This window comes from Hyperolius riggenbachi, chromosome 8 (genome assembly GCF_040937935.1).
Source record: "Hyperolius riggenbachi isolate aHypRig1 chromosome 8, aHypRig1.pri, whole genome shotgun sequence".
NCBI lineage: Eukaryota > Metazoa > Chordata > Amphibia > Anura > Hyperoliidae > Hyperolius > Hyperolius riggenbachi.
Genome location: NC_090653.1, coordinates 268381205 through 268400464, shown reverse-complemented (window position 1 = coordinate 268400464; position 19260 = coordinate 268381205). Strand labels below are relative to the sequence as shown.

The window sequence follows — 19260 nt, the reverse complement described above, 5'->3', positions numbered from 1 at the left end:
CAGCATCCCCCAAGGACTCGATCTCTGCTTTCTCATTAATCTGTTATCTGCAAGTGACGCCGGTATTCCCAGAATTGTGATTGAGTACTTGGCTGTTCTTATAACTTGTCATGTTGTAAAAAATACAAAAACCAATAAAACATGTAAAAAAAAACAAAAACAAAGAAATTCTCCATAGACTTTCATTGCCCTTGCAACGAGGGGAGTGTACCACATGGTGACCTAACATGGGATGTGTAAAAGGGGCTTCAGTGTTTACATATTAGCACAGAATAAGGGCGCACACAGTCGACAGCCCCAGGACTGGTCCTAGCTACAATGGGGCCCTGGGGTAAAAGTAACTTTGCCCCCCGCCCACCCCAATTGCACAACCAAGTCACCCCCAAGACGCTTGAGCCGGCTTCCAGGCACAATCCAATCCCCCCCATGTCACACAATATACTTAGGTGTCCATCATACGTCCCCTAAAAAGCATTTCTACTCTAAACACACACAGAGTTAAATTCTTAGCAACTCTGTGTTTTCATTGTATGTTTTGCAAAAGTGTAGGTTGCGCTTTACTAAAGCTGCAAGTTTTGATCCCTTGATTTTTCCGTAATATAAGAAAGGCTGTAGTTTAGTTATCAGATTTTATTGATCATTGATGTATTTATTTACAAGGTAGATGCGCTGCGGAAGGCGTGGGCCCAGAACCGGACATAAGATGTCCTCAGTCCCTGTTTCAAGGACTTGTAGGTGATGTCTTTGTCGATCTCCAGGTACCGTCCGTTATAATTGTCATAGTTCATCCAGGCAGTGGGGACTTTAGTTGGGCCTTGGTTGGGGTCTCTGTGTGATAAAAGAGAAACAACAAAATGTATTAGAGGTATAATATTGTTGCATGCAAGTCCAGCCTCTTCCTCTTTCACTAAACAGGAACAACATTTGTGATTTATACTCTTAAAGGAAATCCAAAGCGATGGATAAAAACTATCTGCACTTACCTGGGGCTTTTTCCAGCCCTTAGAAGTAACTTGTGTCCCTTGCCGCAACTCTCGCCTTCTCTTGCCAACACCATCGGGAGTGACCTGCCCCGCTCCAGATGACTTCAGAGGCTGCCAGCGGGACCCAGAAAAAGACTGGAGCTGCTGCGAGGGACACACATGACTTCTAGGGACTGGAAGAAGTCCCAGATAAAAGGGCGTAGCAATAGCCTCTGCAAGGTATGCAGCCGCAGGGGGGGGGGGGATGAAAGGTTGTATCAATGTGCTACTTGAACCATCCTGATATTAAAAGATATACAGCACATAAAATTTTCATTTTGTCTCCTGTCTGGCCAGAAACACATTCTTGTGCCATACAGGAGACAAACCTGTATTTGAACACCCACTTGGTATATTACCATAAAAGCTCTTTAACAGAGATCTGAAGATTTAGAAGGACCTGTCCTGGGGTGTTGAAAATTAACACATGTAACAAATTCTACCTCTGCCAGTGTGTACAGAAAAACAAACCCTATTGTCTGCTGTCTGTATTATTGTTTCAAATAAGTCACATGGTCACTCCGGTTCAACCTGGTTTTCCCCCATCATCAGTGTGTTTATAAGATTCAGTTGTAAATAAAGACTTTAGATGCTGTTCCACCAACTTCAGTGTTGTGGTTTCTGTATCTCCCAGCTGGAGAGAGACTATTCACTTAGAAGGGGAAGAAATTTAACCTGGGTTGCAGATCTGGGATCTGCTAAATCATCTTGTAGCTGCCGCCGATGAAATCGAGCTATCAGGGGGCGTGGGGGGAGAAGTCACGGGGGGGGGGGGGGGGGGCATGGGGGGAGAGAGACTGTCCTGAGAGACTGTCAACTAAGAGCAGGGAGAGAAAAAGTTTTCTGCTCTCTGCACAGTTGTTCTAATGACTGTCTGCTCAGCCACTGATAGGGAATGATACAAAGTTTTGTAGACAAAGATTTTTAGACAGTCCCTATTCAGTGTGCATCAAGTTTTTGTGTATAGTGGCCCAGTCCCCAGCCTCTCCACCCCATCCCCAAGTGCTCTGTACTGTATTGATGCTGGAGGAGTCTGCAGAGTCAATTCTGCTCCATCAGAGGACAGAGTGAGTGTACAAAGAAGCTAGGACTGGGAGCACACTCATCTGTCAGTTCTCTGTGTGCGATTGTCTGTAGCTAATGAAGCTAGTGTATTTGATAGAGAAAATGCGTGCAGTGCTTCACTGCTGTCTGTTTTTATCTCCCTGCCCTGCCTTTCCAATTTCTGTATTGCAGGGGAGCCCAGTGATTTCTAGTTACGCCTCTGCCCTGATAAGTAAAACTAGTCTGTATCCGTTGCCTTGGACATCCTTTAACCTCCCTTGCAAAAATCCTTCCAGATTTTAGGGTCTAAAAGCGGTACCATTTTTTCATGTGCTTTTAGACCCTAAAAGCAAGAAAAAAATCATGCCGCGAGAGAGCTTGGAGCAGCTTCTGCACTAACCCACCTCCCTGGGATCCAGCGCTGCAGTTCTCCCTCCATCCTCCTGGTGGTGCTGTAACCTTATAGTGAGATCTCACCAGGGAGATGCAGAGCCTCCATGGATAGGAAGAGGAATGGCCACCAGCTTCTGGATCGCCCGGGAGGTGAGTGAGAAGGCCCGTTGCGTGCAATGCTCTGCATGGACCTCCCGGCAGTTACCTTGAGTGTAGCTCGGGGTTACCGCTCTGAGCTGAGGTTTTCCACCCCAAGTGTAGTTTGTGGTTACCGCTTAGGAGGTTAATAAGGTATCAGCTGTGTAATTTTCAACACTCTCTAGCCAGTTGACCAACTCACCTATTTGAATAATTAAAGGTAGACAGACATCAGGCTGACCGACCTAACAGTTCGATAAGTTTATCTAATCAGAGGAAAATCTGTGCCAGAAGATAAAGATTTGATCGGAGTGTTGATTGATTTCAGAGCAAAAATGGTCAAAAGCTTTGGTCGGACATGCTGGAAAATATCAGTCGCAAGTGCTTGGGTGCATAGCGGTAACGGGGTTAGATATTGTGGTAGGATCTCCTGCCGGTTTCCTCCCAAGTGTAAAATGCCTCCCTTCCCTCTGTGCAGTGTGTAAAAGTCTCACCTCTCCGCCGTTGCATCTCTCGAAATACTCACAAAGTTAAGCTGTCTGTCTGTTTTCGGCAACGCGATGATGTGACCAGCTCTGCGGGGACGTCAGAAGTGCATAAACTGCCCTGTCTGATGTCCCCATCCTTGCATTGCGAATCATTGTGAAATCACAATGCATGTTTGCCAACAAACTCCTCCAAACACATTGTGATTTTCATGCATTATTATGAATGGAAGTCACAACCCCATCGGGACAAATTGAATAGAAATGCAAGTGCTGTGGGTTGCAATGGCACTTGCATATCCCGCAGCACGAATGTGGAGAAGTGGCCTCAGAAACAACAAACCAAAAGGCAGATATGGATCACAATCCACACTGGGGTCTGTGCAGGAGATGTCACAGGAAGTTGCATTCCAAACGATAAAGAAGAATAAGAAAAAAAAAAAAAACAGACGACGATGAGTTGGACTAACTATAAAAGCATATGAGGAGATGCTAAGACAATATAAAACACCTGAAAACAGGTTAAAAGGGGAAAGAGTGGTAAACTAGCCTCCTCCAAGAATAACCACAACTAGTTAAAAAAATAACTCTATTTTTGATCTAGTTGTGGTCTTCCTTAGAGGAGGCAAGTCCACCAGTCTTCCTTCTTTTAACCTTTTTACTAGATTCTTATTATTTATTTTTTTGTATTTTGGTGCCTCCTCCTATACTATTATTATTTTTTCTCTCAAGCTTTAGTTACCTTATACTAATGGTGGGCTGAGGGACAAGGTAGAAAAACATTGGGTAGGTGTCCATAAACATAAAAACCTCCTACTCACCCAGTAGCTGCAAAGTTGGACCAATAAGCAATCATGTTGCCAGACACGTCTCTGTCTTGAGGTCTGTAACCCAGTGTGCTAGTAAATGGCTTTCCAAAAACATACTGAAGATCGTCAGCATGATCGGCACCCACCCAGCTGGGGTATACAGGCATACGGGAGGGGTGAGAGAACAGGTAGCTGTAGGTCCTGCCAGACCTGTAGGGACAGAAAAATATTTGAGTTTAATTAAAGTTTCTTAATGCAAAAGGATATCTCTCCAGTAGGGACACAGACACAGGCATAACTGTAGGGCACGTAGAGCTGTAAGAGGTCCCAACTACTTACTCTACCCTTTTCCAATACGGTAGTCCGTCCTCGAGATTTGGTGTTGTTGTGGCCACACTTATTATGGGTGGGGGGATCATGATGGCAACATAAGACCAATGGACGATGTTCCCAGGGCAGTGAGAATGGCCAAGGGAGATGAGGGAAAGGGGAGTGAATGTTCAACTGGGCCATGATGGGTCCCATGATTTGTAGTCATGTGCCTGGACAGACAACAATAAAACCCTCCAAAAGCTTCCAACCCTTTTTCAAGATATTACTGGACTGGGCTTTAATATTTCTGATAGGAGTGTCCCTCAAGAGTAAAGATGGGCAAATTAGACTGTAGACTGAGACCATCTGTAGGCTTGGTGAGGCTTACCTGGCAAACATGTTATGGTAGGCCAAAGCCTCCTGAGTTGGCACCAGGAACATGTAATCAGTCTCTGCATCAATAACTGTTCTCTTCATTTGCTCCTGAGAAGGATCAGGTCCCCAGGTGGATGTGTACAGATCCACAGCATAGCTTGTGGCTGCGGGTGAGCCTGCAGGGAGTGTTAGGTCTGCGACTAGCTTCTGCACCTCAGCCCTATAAGAGACAACAAAGTCCAGCTTAAACAATATCTAAATGCAAAGAATATGGAAGCCACCTTTGCTGAAACCTGTCTCCATTCCTTTTCAAAATAAATACTTGACTTGCTGTCCTAATGAGCTTGTGACAATCTTTCCAGAGTAGCACCTGGAGTAACACTTACAGGTGATATAGAGTCAATAATGTCAAAACATTGTTTATGTCATCAAATGGGAGAGCCAGGAAATGTTAATCAGGCTTGTGATGTCCACTAATGATCCAATCATTTTCATCCAATCTTACCATTTCTTTGTAACATAACGGAACTACCTAAATTATATTCCGGCGGAGTTTCGGATATACTTGCCGTATAAGACTACCCCTCTTCCAACGCACACCAAATAAAAATTAAAAAAAAAAAAATCACATATTGGTGCTATTTATGAACAGATACTGGTGCTGTACTATGGGCTTGATTCACAAAAGAGTGCTAACTGTTAGCACGGGCGTTTTCGCGTGAATTTTCGCATTGCGCGCAATCGCGAATTTTCGTGCGAAACGATAACGTTTTCGTGCGCAAATGCGAATTTTCGCGCGAAAACAATATTGATTTCGCGCTAAAATTCGCATTTGCGCGCGCAAACGTTATAGTTTCACGCGAAAATTCGCGAGCGCGCACTATGCGAAAATTCATGCGAAAACGCCCGTGCTAACAGTTAGCACTCTTTTGTGAATCAAGCCCTATATGTGGTACCCAGTATATAGGCAATTGACTGGTTAAATTGGTCAACTCTCCCTAAGCAGATTGGTCAGCTCTCCTTGTCTACCTGTTTATCAGAGTGTTATGGAAGATTAGATTGTGCTGTGCCCATAAAACATGCCTCTTTCACTCCTTCTCTGCCTCTCAGATCTCACACATGTGCGCCTGCGCTGCTTCACTACAGTCCTAATCAGCGAGATCTGAGAGTCGGTAACAGGATAGGGCGTGTCACCCGGCATCAATGATACCCTGCATATAAGACGAGCCCTGACTTTTCAGAAGATTTTCAAGGGTTAAAAAGTAGTCTTATGCTGGGAATACACGTTTCGTTTTTGCCTTCGTTTTAGCCTTCGTTTCGTTCAGTAAACGAATCGAGTGTTGAAAACGTATGTGAAAATAGTCATAATCTCATTATAGTTTCGATTAATAGACCCCAAAAACGAACGACTAGTGATCGAACATGTTTGATATCATCTCTCTTTATCCATCTAATCGAGCCATTGGTAGGCTTGATGGCTGTTCAGATCGATTATATGTTCGTTTATGTTAGTCCGTCCCTGTAAAAAGGGATTTTCGTTTCGTTTCTTTGCAGCCTTCGATTATTGGAAAAACGAAACCATCAGAATCGGAAAAAAAAACGAAACCGTGGGTGGTGACTTTAACTGTACGTTCGATTATTTCGGGAACGAAAAGGACAAAAGGCACAATCGAAACGAAGGCTAAAACGAAGGCAAAAACGAAACGTGTATTCCCAGCATTATACACCAGAATATACTGTATTTACTGAGTTTACCCTTATAATGCATAGATTTGGTAAAATTGGATGAAAAAGATTGGATCATTCCTGGCCACCACTGAACAGATAAATTATATTTATTGTAAAGATGAACCATTTAAGCCGTCTGGACGTGATTGTCACGTCCAGGTGGCTGCTTCCGTGCTTCTGCGCGCTCCTGCGCACGCTCCCATGCCGCCCCCCGGTAGCCCGAAGATCTATGAATGGGAACCTAGTTCCCTTTCATTGATTTAAGTCCCCGGCAGTAAAAACGACAGCTTCTTATCAGAGGCCGCGGTCTTTCTGACAAAAAAAAGTTTCCCGTCCTCCTTATTCTTTGTAGAAGTGAGCACTTTGCTTCCAGGGCTAGAAAAAAAAAACTCACTGTGGCCATCTTGTGGCCAAATGGTAAATCTACATCTACATACATTTTTTAATAAAATAAACTCACATTATTACATTTAAAATATTACTGTCTACCTCCCACACCAAAAATTACCCAAATACATTTTTTTATGAAAAAAAAAATTACAATAAAAAAAAAACATAAATAGTTACCTAAGGGTCTGAACCTTTTTAATATGTATGTGAAGAGGGTATATTACGAACATTTTTTAAATTATAAGCTTGTACGTGATGGATGCAAAACTGAAAAAATGCACCTTTATTTCCAAATAAAATATTGGCGCCATACATTGTGATAGGGAGAAAATTTAAATGGTGTAATAAACAGGACAAATGGCAAATAAAATACACAGGTTTTAAGTATGGTAGGATGTATTATTTTAACTTAGTAGATATACAGAGGCGCCAAAAGAGTAAAAATGTATAAAACGATCAAAATATTTTGGTGGCGGTGGTGGACCGGCCACTCAAAAAAGGACTTGAAACTGTCGCTTGAGATACAAACAGTTTATTCACATACTCCACGAACAATATTGCAACGCGTTTCACGGGCACTATATGCTTGGCACAGAGGTGCCAAGCATATAGTGGACCTACGCTGGTGTATTACTCCCGTGTTTGAATGCCTGATGAAGCGGGTTCTTGCCCGTGAAACGCGTTGCAATATTGTTCGTGGAGTATGTGAATAAACTGTTTGTATCTCAAGCGACAGTTTCAAGTCCTTTTTTGAGTGGCCGGTCCACCACCGCCACCAAAATATTTTAATCGTTTTATACATTTTTACTCTTTTGGCGCCTCTGTATATCTACTAAATCAAGATTCTCCACCCTTGGTGGAAGGGTGACCAAACCCTTTTTTTTCCTTCTTCAGAGAGCGACATCTTAATCCTGAGTGGGGACAGGTGTAATCTCCCCACCTTCCTACACAGTGGTTACCTGAGCGGTAACCCATGTTTGTGAGTATAATACTTACCTACCTATTTTTTCCCCCTTTTTGATCCAATACATACTACACTATATTGGGCTCTCGTTTTTTTTCTTCCTACTTCCATACAATGTATTATTTTAAAGCTATAATGGTTGAAAACTGAGAAATACATATTTTTTTCCATTTTTTTCTTAAATGATACCCGAGGTGACATGTGACATGATGAGATAGACATGTGTATGTACAGTGCCTAGCACACAAATAACTATGCTGTGTTCCTTTTTTTCTTTCTCTGCCTGAAAGAGTTAAATATCAGGTATGCAAGTGGCTGACTCAGTCCTGGCTCAGACAGGAAGTGACTACAGTGTGACCCTCACTGATACGAAATTCCCCTTTTTTACCTCTTTCTTGCTCTCAGAAGCCATTTTCTGCTAGGAAAGTTTTTTATAGTTGGAATTTCTTACCAGTGAGGGTCACACTGTAGTCACTTCCTGTCTGAGTCAGGACTGAGTCAGCCACTTGCATACCTGATATTTAACTCTTTCAGGCAGAGAAAGAAAAAAGGAACACAGCATAGTTATTTGTGTGCTAGGCACTGTACATACACATGTCTATCTCATCATGTCACATGTTAGTTTGGGTATCCTTTAATATTGCTGTTAAAATGCATTTAGAAAAAAAAATAATTCTAAGCAAAATGTGCCACCCAAAGAAAGACTAATTGGTGGTGGAAAAAAAGAAGCTGCCCCGCGGGCTGAAATGGTTAAAGACCGCATGCCTTCCAGAAGATCTGCCAGCCTTAGATCACACTTTCATTACAACATAGCAGAACTAAACAAGACAAGACAAGACAAATAACATTTATATTGCGCTTTTCTCCTTGCGGACTCAAAGCGCCAGAGCAAGAGCAGCAGCCACTAGGGCGCGCTCTTTTGGCAGTAGCAGTGTAAGGGAGACTTGCCAAAGGTCTCCTACTGAATTAGTGCTGGCTTACTGAACAGGCAGAGCCGAGATTCGAACCCTGGTCTCCCGTGTCAGAGGCAGAGCCCTTAACCATTACACCATCAGCCAACTACTGCAGTGCACTGTACATTGGACTTCCGAATAAAGATCTGCACCCTAAATGACGACCTACCCTCGTAATAAGGACCTGCCTTCAAAATTAGGACCTGTATTTTTAATAAACACCTGCCCTCTAAAAAAGGATCTGCCTTGCAAATTAGGGCTTGTCTTCCAAATAAGGACCTGCCTTCCAAATGAAGGCCTACCTTTCCAATAAGGACTTGCCTTCTAAATACGAACTTTCCTTCCAAATAAAGGCTTGCCTGAAACCTGGTGTGCATGCAGTTATTGCTCCTTTTGAGTATAGAATTGTGTTTTTGCATACAGCTGGTGCAGAACACCACAGCCAGGCCGTTTACAAACTAACCCTGCTATTGCCACACTGATTCTTCCCTTACTCTACTGGTTACAAATAAAATGGAGAATTCTCTAAATTATTTTCAAGGCTGGCCCACTGGCAAGTTAGCAAAATGTCGATAGTAAATCACAGCAAGCCTTGGGTAGCCTAGGGGGGGAAAAGCACAGCAAACCCACCGCCTGTGTAATGCTAATCCCCCCAATCGCCTCCCTATTCCTGCATTGTGTGTGTATGTGCCCACAAAAATGGCTGCCCAGGGCCGGGCTGAGGTAGAGGCGAGAGAGGCTCCAGCCTCAGGGCGCAGTGCACAATTCACTCAGCTATCATTCCACTATTGTGTTTGAAGCAGAGAAATAAGAAAAAGGGATACATGGCAGAGACTGCAAGCCAGATAACTAGAGATTAAGGTGTTGTGGGCCCTGGGGCGCCTCTCAGTCTAATAGCAATCAGTGTATGATGGCTGGGGTGGGAGGGATGGGGGGGCGCACTTTGGTGTCTCAGCCTTGGGGGCTGGAGGATCTTGTCCCGGCTCTGTGGCTGCCTCAGAGCATACCATGCACAATGATGTCAAGCAGACTCACAGCGACATGGGGGGAAGGGAGAGGGGGGAGAGCGGCCCCCTGAAGCATGTAAGTGGTAGGAGGTGGCTCTAGGAGTAATAGCAAAGGAAAATGAGTAGAGTGCTTGTGGGGGACCAATCTAAAACTTACACTGCAGCCCACAGCGCTTTAGCTACTCCACTGGATGCTCCACTTTGAACACGTCTATTCTGTTTTCTTAAGGCAAAGATGTGCCAGTCTGAGATCGCAGACTTACTTAGATATCTTATGGAGAGGCTCGTTGATGACAGACAGGTCCATGCCAGCGAACAGATGTCCATCCATGTTATTGGCTCCAGCCATGTAGTCCACATCAGCGGCGTTGGAGAACAGGTTGTATGGTTCGTCAGGGAGGAAATCTCCATCAATGACGGCTGCCAATCCCATGTAATTTACCACGGGGTCTGACATAAGGAAAGAAGAGGCGAGAACCTTAGGAAATATGATTAGTGTTTATTCTGTTGTATTATGTGCAGCACTAGAAATGCTGTAACTGGCCAAGACTACGCAGACAAACCTTTCAATTAAAATGGCAGAATTCCATACATTGACATTTGATTGGACAGTAAAAAGGAATACGATTTTTAATTTGCCTCTATTACTTTTTTTGCGCTTCAAAAGGTATCATTATCACTGAATATTTCTTCCGTTTCTGCACTTAAAAAGGAACTTTAACCAAGGATTGAACTTTATCCCAATCAGTAGCTGATGCCCCCTTTCCCATGAGAAATCTTTACCTTTTCTTGAATAGATCAGCCGAAGGGTCTCTATGTGTGATATTGTGGTGAAACCCCTCCCACAGTGTGATGTCACAACCATGGTCCTGACAGTTTGCTGTCTGTGAACCTCGTTGCATTGTGGGAAATAACAGCTGTTTCCAACTGCAGTGCCAAGCAAGCAGTATCTCCCTCTGAGAATAAAACTCTCAGTAATGAACATTCCGTACAGATCACCTGGCAGAACTAAAGATGTCACCACCAGTGATAAATTTCAGAATAAAAATCAGGGAGAGGGAAGATTTTACAATGGGCAAACACCGACTAAATACTTTATAAAGGAATATTGTAAACCATAAGCAATTTTATTCATAATGTTATTTTTGCTGCAGTTCCTGTTTAAGTCAACAGTCTAACTAATCCCTGAAAATTAAGTACAGTAGAATGCAGTAAATTATTCCAAATTATACCAATTGTTATGGCAATTTTCCTGTTTTTAGCTTCAGAAACTCTTCCTCTATCTATATATTGCAGTATATTGGTATGTAGCCCTGTGCTTCCAGTGATGCTTAACCTAGGCTGTTTAGCTATGCAGAATTCTCCTCCCAGAGCATTCTGGGACTGATCAGGCATTATTTTCACTTGTTTGGGAATTCTCAGAAACAAACATTCTGCAGGACTACACCTGACAGGAATAAAGGGGAACTGAAGAGAGAGGTATATGGAGGCTGCCATGTTTATTTCCTTTTAAGCAATACCAGTTGCCTGGCAGCCCTGCTGATCCTCTGCCTCTAATACTATTAGCCATAGCCCCTGAACAAGCATGCAGCAGATCAGGTGTTTCAGACTTTAACGTCAGATCTGACAAGACTAGCTGCATGCTTGTTTCTGGTGTTATTCAGATACTACTGCAGAGAAATAGACCAGCAGGGCTGCCAGGCAACTGGTATTGATTAAAAGAAAATACATATACAAAAGAAAATACATCCTTTAGATTGTAAGCTTGCAAGGGCAGGGATCTCACCCTTTTGTGTCATGGAATGTTATTAATTTAATTGCTTGCACACTGTTAGAAATTTATACATTTTAGTCATCATGTTAAATCAAATTGTAATCAGCAGTGCTGTATCTTGTATCAGTGTTCATATTTGATGTATATCATTGTCTGTATCATTATGTATCCCTTGTTTGTTTTCTTACATTGTACAGCGCCACGGAATATGTTGGCGCTTTATAAATTAATAATAATAATATGGCAGCCTCTGTATAGCTCTAACAGCTCCCCTTTAAGGATGTAGCTATCTGTGATACAAATCAGAATGTAAATGAGGGGAATGATTTGACAAGTGGCAAACACTGACTAAAAATAATTATAAATGAATATAGTAAAAAAATAAGCAAATGTATTAGTTATGTTATTTTCATTGGTCCAGACAGTGGACCAATGGGGAGCCACGGCAGGAGCTTCAAAGATGCAGTGTGAGAGCTACACTGAAATTACAGCACCGGCACTTGCGGCGAGCGGCAGCAGATAACCAGTGGCGGTAGTTAAATTGATTAGGCGTGACGGCGCAGTGACGGGGAAGAGGAGGGGGGGGGGGGGCTTTGGCAATCTGCGGCGGCCTGATTGGGAGCTCTGGGGGTCTCCTTATTAAAGGAGACCCCCAGATGCAGCGGCGGAAGATAATGGCGGATGTTCAGCGAGTCAGGTACATCTCCAGGGGAACGAGGGAGCAGTGCCGTGGTGTGAAGGACAGCACCACATCATAAAACCTCACTCCCCATTGCCGGGGACATGGGAGCATCACTCAGGCTTTCTTCTGAGTAATGCTCCCTAGCGATCGGCGAAAACCAGCAATAGGATTTGCTGGTAATCCTCGTGCGATGGCAAGGTGATATCTTGCATCTGCAAGCTATTTGTTATCACCTTGATTAGGATATGGCCCACAGACTGATTCACAGCTCCAAAGATAATAGTCACAGCAGTGTTGACATAACAGGGGCTCTCTACAAACACCTTCTGGAAGAATATTTAAACTCAAACAAACTTTTCAGGAACGCCAAAAGTTTTAAATCAACCCTGACATGAAAATAAACGGACATGAAAATAACCTGACTTTCCTGAAAATCCTTAGTCTTACTTTTTATCTAAAATCCCACACAGGGAGATTTTGAACCGATGAGCTGTATCTATTCCCTGCACTGAGAGAGGTTTCTTAGCCACACAGGGTTTTATCTGCTCTAATCAGTTATAAGCATGGCCGGATTTCAGGCAAGGCCACAAGGCCATGGCCTAGGTCCCCAGGAAAGCAAGGGGCGGGCTGTGGGCAGCAGTGTGGCAGTAGCAGTTAGCCTGCCGTACATTCGTCCTGCTACACAGAGTTTACACATAGCGGCAGAGCAGGGACAAGATCATCCAGCACCCAAGGCTGAGACACCAAAGTGTGCCCCTCCATCCCTCCCACCCCAGCCGTCACACACTGATTGCTATTAGACTAAGAGGGACACAGGGCCCACAACCTCCCCAACACCTTAAAGGGGTTCTGTGGGGGTTCCTGAGGAGAAAAACTGCCACTTACCTTGGGCTTCTATCAGCCACCTGCAGTGGTAATGTCCCACGCCGTCCTGCTCCCATCTGCCGTTCCCTGCAGCTGGCACCGGGCTATTATTCGGCTGTCACACAGACGAATAATGCGCGTTGCCGTGCCTCCGCTCGCGTCATCTGAGGCTTACTGCGCAGGCGCAGTACAACGGAGCCTTGTACTGCGCTTGCGCAGTAAGCTTCCGATGACGCAGACGGAAGCGAGCGGGTGCGCGGCCACTGTAGCGCAGCCGCAGTTGGATCCCATGCCGCTTAGACCGGGGCCGGCGGCGGAGAACAGCAGATGGGAGGAGGACGGCGTGGGACATTACTGCTGCACGGGGCTGATAGAAGCCCAAGGTAAGGGTCTGTTTTTCTTCTCAGAAACCCCTAACAGAACCCCTTTAATCTCTAGTTATTTGGCTTGCAGTCACTGCTATGTATCCCCTTTTCTTATTTCTTTCTGCTTCATACACAATTAGGAATGACAGCTGAATGAATTGTGCGCCCCCTCCTACACTGCGCCCTGAGGCTGGAGCCTCTCCAGCCTATGCCTCAGCCCGGCCCAGCATAGCGTTGGGCGGCTACCAACAGCCGTATCTGGCACTCAGGGGATGAAGGGGGGGTGAACTGGTACTTACAATGTTCTCTGCGTTGCCTGTCATTCACCAGATGTGCCACCAGTGGTGTAGCAATAGGGGGTGCAGAGGTAGCGACCGCATCGGGGCCCTTGGGCCACAGGGACCCTCCCTCAATCACAGTATTAGCTCTCTATTGGTCCTGTGCTGGTAATAATCACTTCTATAGATGCTTTGAATAGTGGTAATCATTAACAAACTGTCCCCCATCCCCTCCTTGCACCTCTGACACTGTGGTTGTCCTTGGCGGGTTTTGGAGCATTGTATCAATTGTTATGTATAGAGTGCCTGGGGGGCCCCATGTAAAACTTGCACCGGGGCCCACAGCTCCTTAGCTACGCCACTGTGTGCCGCTCGCCAAGGAATTTACAATCTAATCCCTGCCATCATGTCACTAACTGTCCTCAGAGGAGTTTATAATGTAATCCCTGCCATCACTTCACTAGCTGTCCTCAGAGAAACCTACAATCTAATCCCTGCCATCACTTCACTAACTGCAGAGGATCATATAATCTAATCCCTGTCCTCATGTCACTAACTGTCCTCAGAAGAGCTTATCCTATACAATAAAATGTGAGTGTCCCTGCGTCATCAACTGAATGGTCGTATGTCCCTGGCTTTTTTGTACTGAGCATGTGCGCAGCCAGGGCAGTTAGGACACAGGGCCGGATCTGACAGTTTGCTGTGTGTGGTTCACAGAGGTTCTCATTGCATTGTGGGAAATAACAGCTTTTTCCAACTGCCAAGCAAGCAGCTCCCTGTGTGCATACACTTCAGACAGTGGTGGGGTACGAGCAAGAGGGACGCGTACGTATGCGCATTGCGGGGGGGTAGTAGCTGTGTCCTAGCGCCCGTTTTTTAACGGGTGGGCCTTTTTACTAGTAAATTATAATGTTATCCCAGCCATCATGTCACTAACTGTCCTCAGAGGATCTTATAATGTAATCGCTGCCATCACTTTACTAACTGTCCTCAGAGGAGACTACAATATAATCCCTGCCATTTTTTGTTTTGGGGCGGGTGGTAGGATGCTCCAGGACTGGCAGCTGGTGATAGTGGGCAAAGTCCTGCGCGCAACGTTGCATCGCGGTGCGACGAGTAGCAACGTGCTGACAAATACACGTTTGCCTCTCTTGCAGCCCTATGACACATGTAAATGCTTGACAAATGTGTTATATATGTTGAGAGATAGTGGGTAACCCTCCCACAAGCAGAATCTTACAGTCAAGCTGTGACAGGTCAATTGTGTAGGCCAGGGTAATTTGAATTGGGTCGGTGGCCCTCAAACAGTTGGCCAGGACAGCTGTGTCTTGTACAGGACAGCCAACCTTTGTGCCCACCTAATGGAAAAAAAGGAAAAACATCATTACAAAACACATTTTGTCACATACAGCCAGAGCCGGGACAAGGTCCTCCAGCACCCAAGGCTGAGACACCCAAGTGTGCCCCTCCATCCCTCCCACCCCAGCTGTCACACACTGATGGCTGTTAGCCTAAGAGGCACCCCAGGGCCCCCAACAACTTAATCTCTGGTTATCTGGCTTGCAGTCACTGCCATGTATCCCCTTTTCTTGTTTCTCTTTGCTTCAAACACAAGGGGCCTGATTCACAAAGCGGTGCTAACCTAGTTAGCACGCCTAAACGCTTTGGAAGTGTTAACTAGGGTGCTAAGTAGGTTAGCACCGAAGTTGTAAATCAGATCGTGCGCAAAGTGCTGCGCGCAAAACTTTGTGCGCGAAACGTCCGGTGCGACCTTAACGTCCATCCAAAGCGAGATTATAGGCGCATCGGGTGCGCTGTTGTTTCGCGCGCACCGAACTTTGCGCGCGGGCGCTAATTAGAGCGACCTAACTGATTTATGGCGTGATATGGGGCTTTTCACAAGCGTGCTAACTGTTAGCATTACTTTGTGAATCAAGCCCAATAGGGGAATGATAGCTGAGTGAGTTGTGCACCCCTCCTATACTGTGCCCTGATGCTGGAGCCTCTCTCGCCTCTGCCTCGGCCCAGCTCTGCATACAGCCCTCTAAGCAGTAAGTGTACCCAAGAACTTCTGTAAGGTTTACATGGCTGCTTGTTTCCATGATGCACAAAAATTCCCATATCACCTGTTATGTCATGAGATGATGGGAAATCTCCCCCACAAACAGGGACACAGCATAAATAGAGCATAGTTTAATCAGCAGTACCAGAAGCAGACATTCCAATGTGTCTCCCAGCCCACCACCACCACCACCAATTAAGTCCCCCGCAGCATAGGTAGGAGATGTGCCCCCAGTATTAAGTGTGCCCCCCTCAGTATAGTCTTCCATATGTGCCCACAGTATTCGGTAGACCTCCACCCCCACCCAGTATAGGTAGTTAGATGTGCCCCTAGTATTAGGTAGTATTAGGTAGGTTCCCCAGTGTAGCCACCCCCCACCCTAGTGTAAATAGCAGATGTGCCATGTACTTAGTAGGTTCCTCCACCCAGAATAGGTAGCCAGATGAGCCCCAGTATTAGGTAGCCCCTCATCCTCAGTATATGTAGCTCGATGCGTCCTCAGTACTAGGTGGATTCCCTCCCAGTAGAGGTAGTCACTAGTCAGATCTGCCCCCATTATTAGGTGGATTCCCTCTTAGCATAGGTAGCCAGATATGCTCCCAATATTAGTTGGATTCCCTCCCAGTATAGGTAGCCAAGTGTGCCCCCAGTATTAGGTAGCCCCTTATCCTCATTATAGGTAACCAGATGTGCTCCCAGTATTAGGTGGATTCCTTCCCAGTATAGGTAGCCAGATGTGCTTCCAGTATTAAGTTGCCTCCATCCTCAGAATAGGTAGCCAGATTTGCCCCAGTATTAGGTACCCACCCACCCAAGTATAAATAGCAGATGTGCTCCTAGTATTAGGTTGCCCCCCCCCCCCCCCCCGTGCAATCTGCAGAGTCACTAGCAGAGTGGGATAGAGAGTTTACTCCCCTCTCAGCACCGAGATCTCTCTTCAGCCGTGTCACAGTGTCCCTCTCTTTAACTCCTCCAACAGCGTCACGTATTGTGAGGTGCCGCTGGAAGAGCCAAAGAGGTAAGGTGGCTGAAGAGAGAATGCAGTGGTAAGAGGTGAGTAAAATCTCTATCACACTGGTTTTGCGACTCCACCATTACCGCGCTGGGGGAGGGGGCTACAGCAATCACCAGAAAGTGTGCTGCATACTTGCAGTCCTGTGTCCAGAGGCTGCTGCCTCTCGAGCCTCTGTCTTGGCCCGGTTCTGACAACCTACCCAAATACTTAAAGGTTAGGCATGGGGGGTAGGGTTAGCTATCGCTAGAGGGAGGGTTTCAGTTGTAGTAGTAAAATATCGGTATTATTTACCAGTATTTTACTATGATAATTTACAGTTTTAAAATGCAGAATATCAGTAAATTTGCGAATATTCTACTTGACGAAATTGGTCGCCCAAATTTCCCTGCACTTCTTTTTCATGTACGCTACAGAAATTATCCTAATACTACTGCATGGGGTTAACAGAGGCTATCCTAATGCTGCCATATAGGAGTTGGAGGCGACAATTTTCACCCTTATTAATGCTATTTTGGGAAGAAGGGCGTGTTAGTTTTAGACTGGGTACCCATTGTCACAACATTTTAAGGCAAAGCTGTAATTTATCCAATAAACCAAAATATCCCCTCTTACCTGTTTAGCCCAGAAAAGAGGATCCCTCTGGAGAGCCCATGGGGACATTGCGACGCCACTCTGGCTGATGGCCCGCTTGATCAGTCCGACATTGTGGGGGGACAGTGTCTAGAAACAGAGTAACAGTAAGGTTTATAACAAGAAGCAGTGGCACACTCGGGTCAGTGGACAGAAATGTCAGTTAGGCCTCCACCGCCCGGATCGTCTGCAATTCGGCCCGGCAGTGTTGCCAACTTAGCTGCTTTGTCGCTATATTTAGCGACTTTTGACACCCCCTTAGCGACAGTTTTTAAAAAAAGCTACTAGCTACAAATCTGGCGACTTTTTATCTCCTGCTGGTGGAGACTAAGTTGCCAGGGACGTCACTCACAGTAGCCCCTTCCTGCTTCCATTGCAGGCGCTCTTGCAAGCTGCTGGTGTGAGCGGGGCGGTGAGTGACGTCAGGTGTGGGATCATGATGTGTGGGGTGGAGCTGTAAGAGGTGCTGATCGGCGCTGCTGCTAGAGTAAGAGAGAGACGGGGGTGGAGCCGCTATGCAAAATACGCAATGACGTCATCTAGGGCGGGGTTGGGGGCGGAGCTGTTATGCAAATTACGTGATGACGTCATCCAGCGACTTCTAGCGACTTCTAGGACAGCCAACAGCTACTTTCCTTACGGAGGAGTTGCCAACACTGCGGCCCGGTAATTCCACTAGTCGGCGCGTACTGTGCATGTCCAGTCATGCGCGCATGCCACATCATGCTCCCGTCACAGGGAAAGTTCCCCATCACACATAGTCCAACAGAGGATTGGAGAGGGTTAAACTATGTACAGAGTATCAGTTACTGTCATTCAGAAATATCATTAGTGACTGTCCCCAGATGACCGCTTTGCAGTGACTGCCATGTATCCACAGCGCCTGATGCTTCAGCAAGGCAGTGGGGTCCAGCTAGGGATGAGCAGAAATTACGCATATGCATAATTACGCACTGAAATTCACATTTACGCATCGTAATGCAAAATTTCGGGGAAAACAATCAATTTCGTATTCAGTTCTAAGCTTGCACAATTATGCATGAATTTGTGCGTAATTTAGGTGTCATTTCGTGCAGAAAAGCCGGTGCATAGCAAAGCCCCTGTACACTCTATTGCTACCAAAATTACTACATATATTAAGTAGAGATGGCTCAAACCTCCAATTTTCGGTTCGCGAACCTCGAACAAGAACTTCCGCAAAAGTTCAGTTTGCACGAACTTTCGCGAACCACAATAGACTTCAATTGGGAGGCGAACTTTGAAAACTAGAAACATTTATGCTGGCCACAAAAGTGATGGAACATGTCCCAAAAGAAAAAAGTTCAAAGGAGGTCGGCACTACACACTGAGTTCTCTGTATTGGTCGGCAGAAGTCTCTTCTAATACAGACAAGCCCACGGTGACGCACTGCGTGCTCAGGATATATACACAGAGTAGTCACGTTGGCAAAAAGGAAAAAGAAAAACATCCGGCACTCCAGTATGCGTATGATGTAACATTTAATGCTGTTCAGACTGTAGTCATACAGATGCGTGCAACAACTTGTCAGCAAAATTCATTATGTGAACAATACAGTCCTACTGTGGGCGTGTGGCAGGAGGTGCAGGGTGCAAAATGGGCAGCCCATTTTGCACCCTGCACCCGCTGCCACACGCCCACTGTTCAGACTGTATGACTACAGTCTGAACAGCATTAAATGTTACATCATATGCATACTGCAGTGCCGGATGTTTTTCTTTTTCCTTTTTGCCAACAGAAAAGTGATGGCAAAGATGTTTCAAGGGGTCTAACATCTGAGTTTTTTCATGGCGGAGTGGGATACACGCCAAAAGTCCTGGGGAAAAACCTGGATTTGACGCACAGCAGCGTTTTCAGGGCAGAAATCACATTGAATGCTAAATTGGAGGCCTAAAGTGCTTTAAAACATCTAGCATGTGTATACATCAATCAGGGAGTGTAATTAGAGTACT

The 19260-nt window shown here is 45.4% G+C and overlaps 1 protein-coding gene across 1 annotated transcript in view; it reads right to left on the bottom strand.

Moving 5' to 3' along the window:
* Nucleotides 1-628: 628 nt before the first annotated feature.
* The window catches only part of LOC137527486 (bile salt-activated lipase-like), a 39988-nt gene continuing 21356 nt past the window's right edge, over nucleotides 629-19260 (bottom strand). The window contains exons 7-12 of the mRNA XM_068248002.1: nucleotides 17273-17380; nucleotides 14824-14941; nucleotides 9884-10070; nucleotides 4592-4798; nucleotides 3904-4101; nucleotides 629-828 (exon numbers count right to left, since the gene is read on the bottom strand). Of these exons, the coding sequence (XP_068104103.1) occupies nucleotides 654-828; nucleotides 3904-4101; nucleotides 4592-4798; nucleotides 9884-10070; nucleotides 14824-14941; nucleotides 17273-17380 (993 nt within the window). The 3' untranslated portion in view covers nucleotides 629-653. The remainder of the gene's footprint in view (nucleotides 829-3903; nucleotides 4102-4591; nucleotides 4799-9883; nucleotides 10071-14823; nucleotides 14942-17272; nucleotides 17381-19260) is intronic.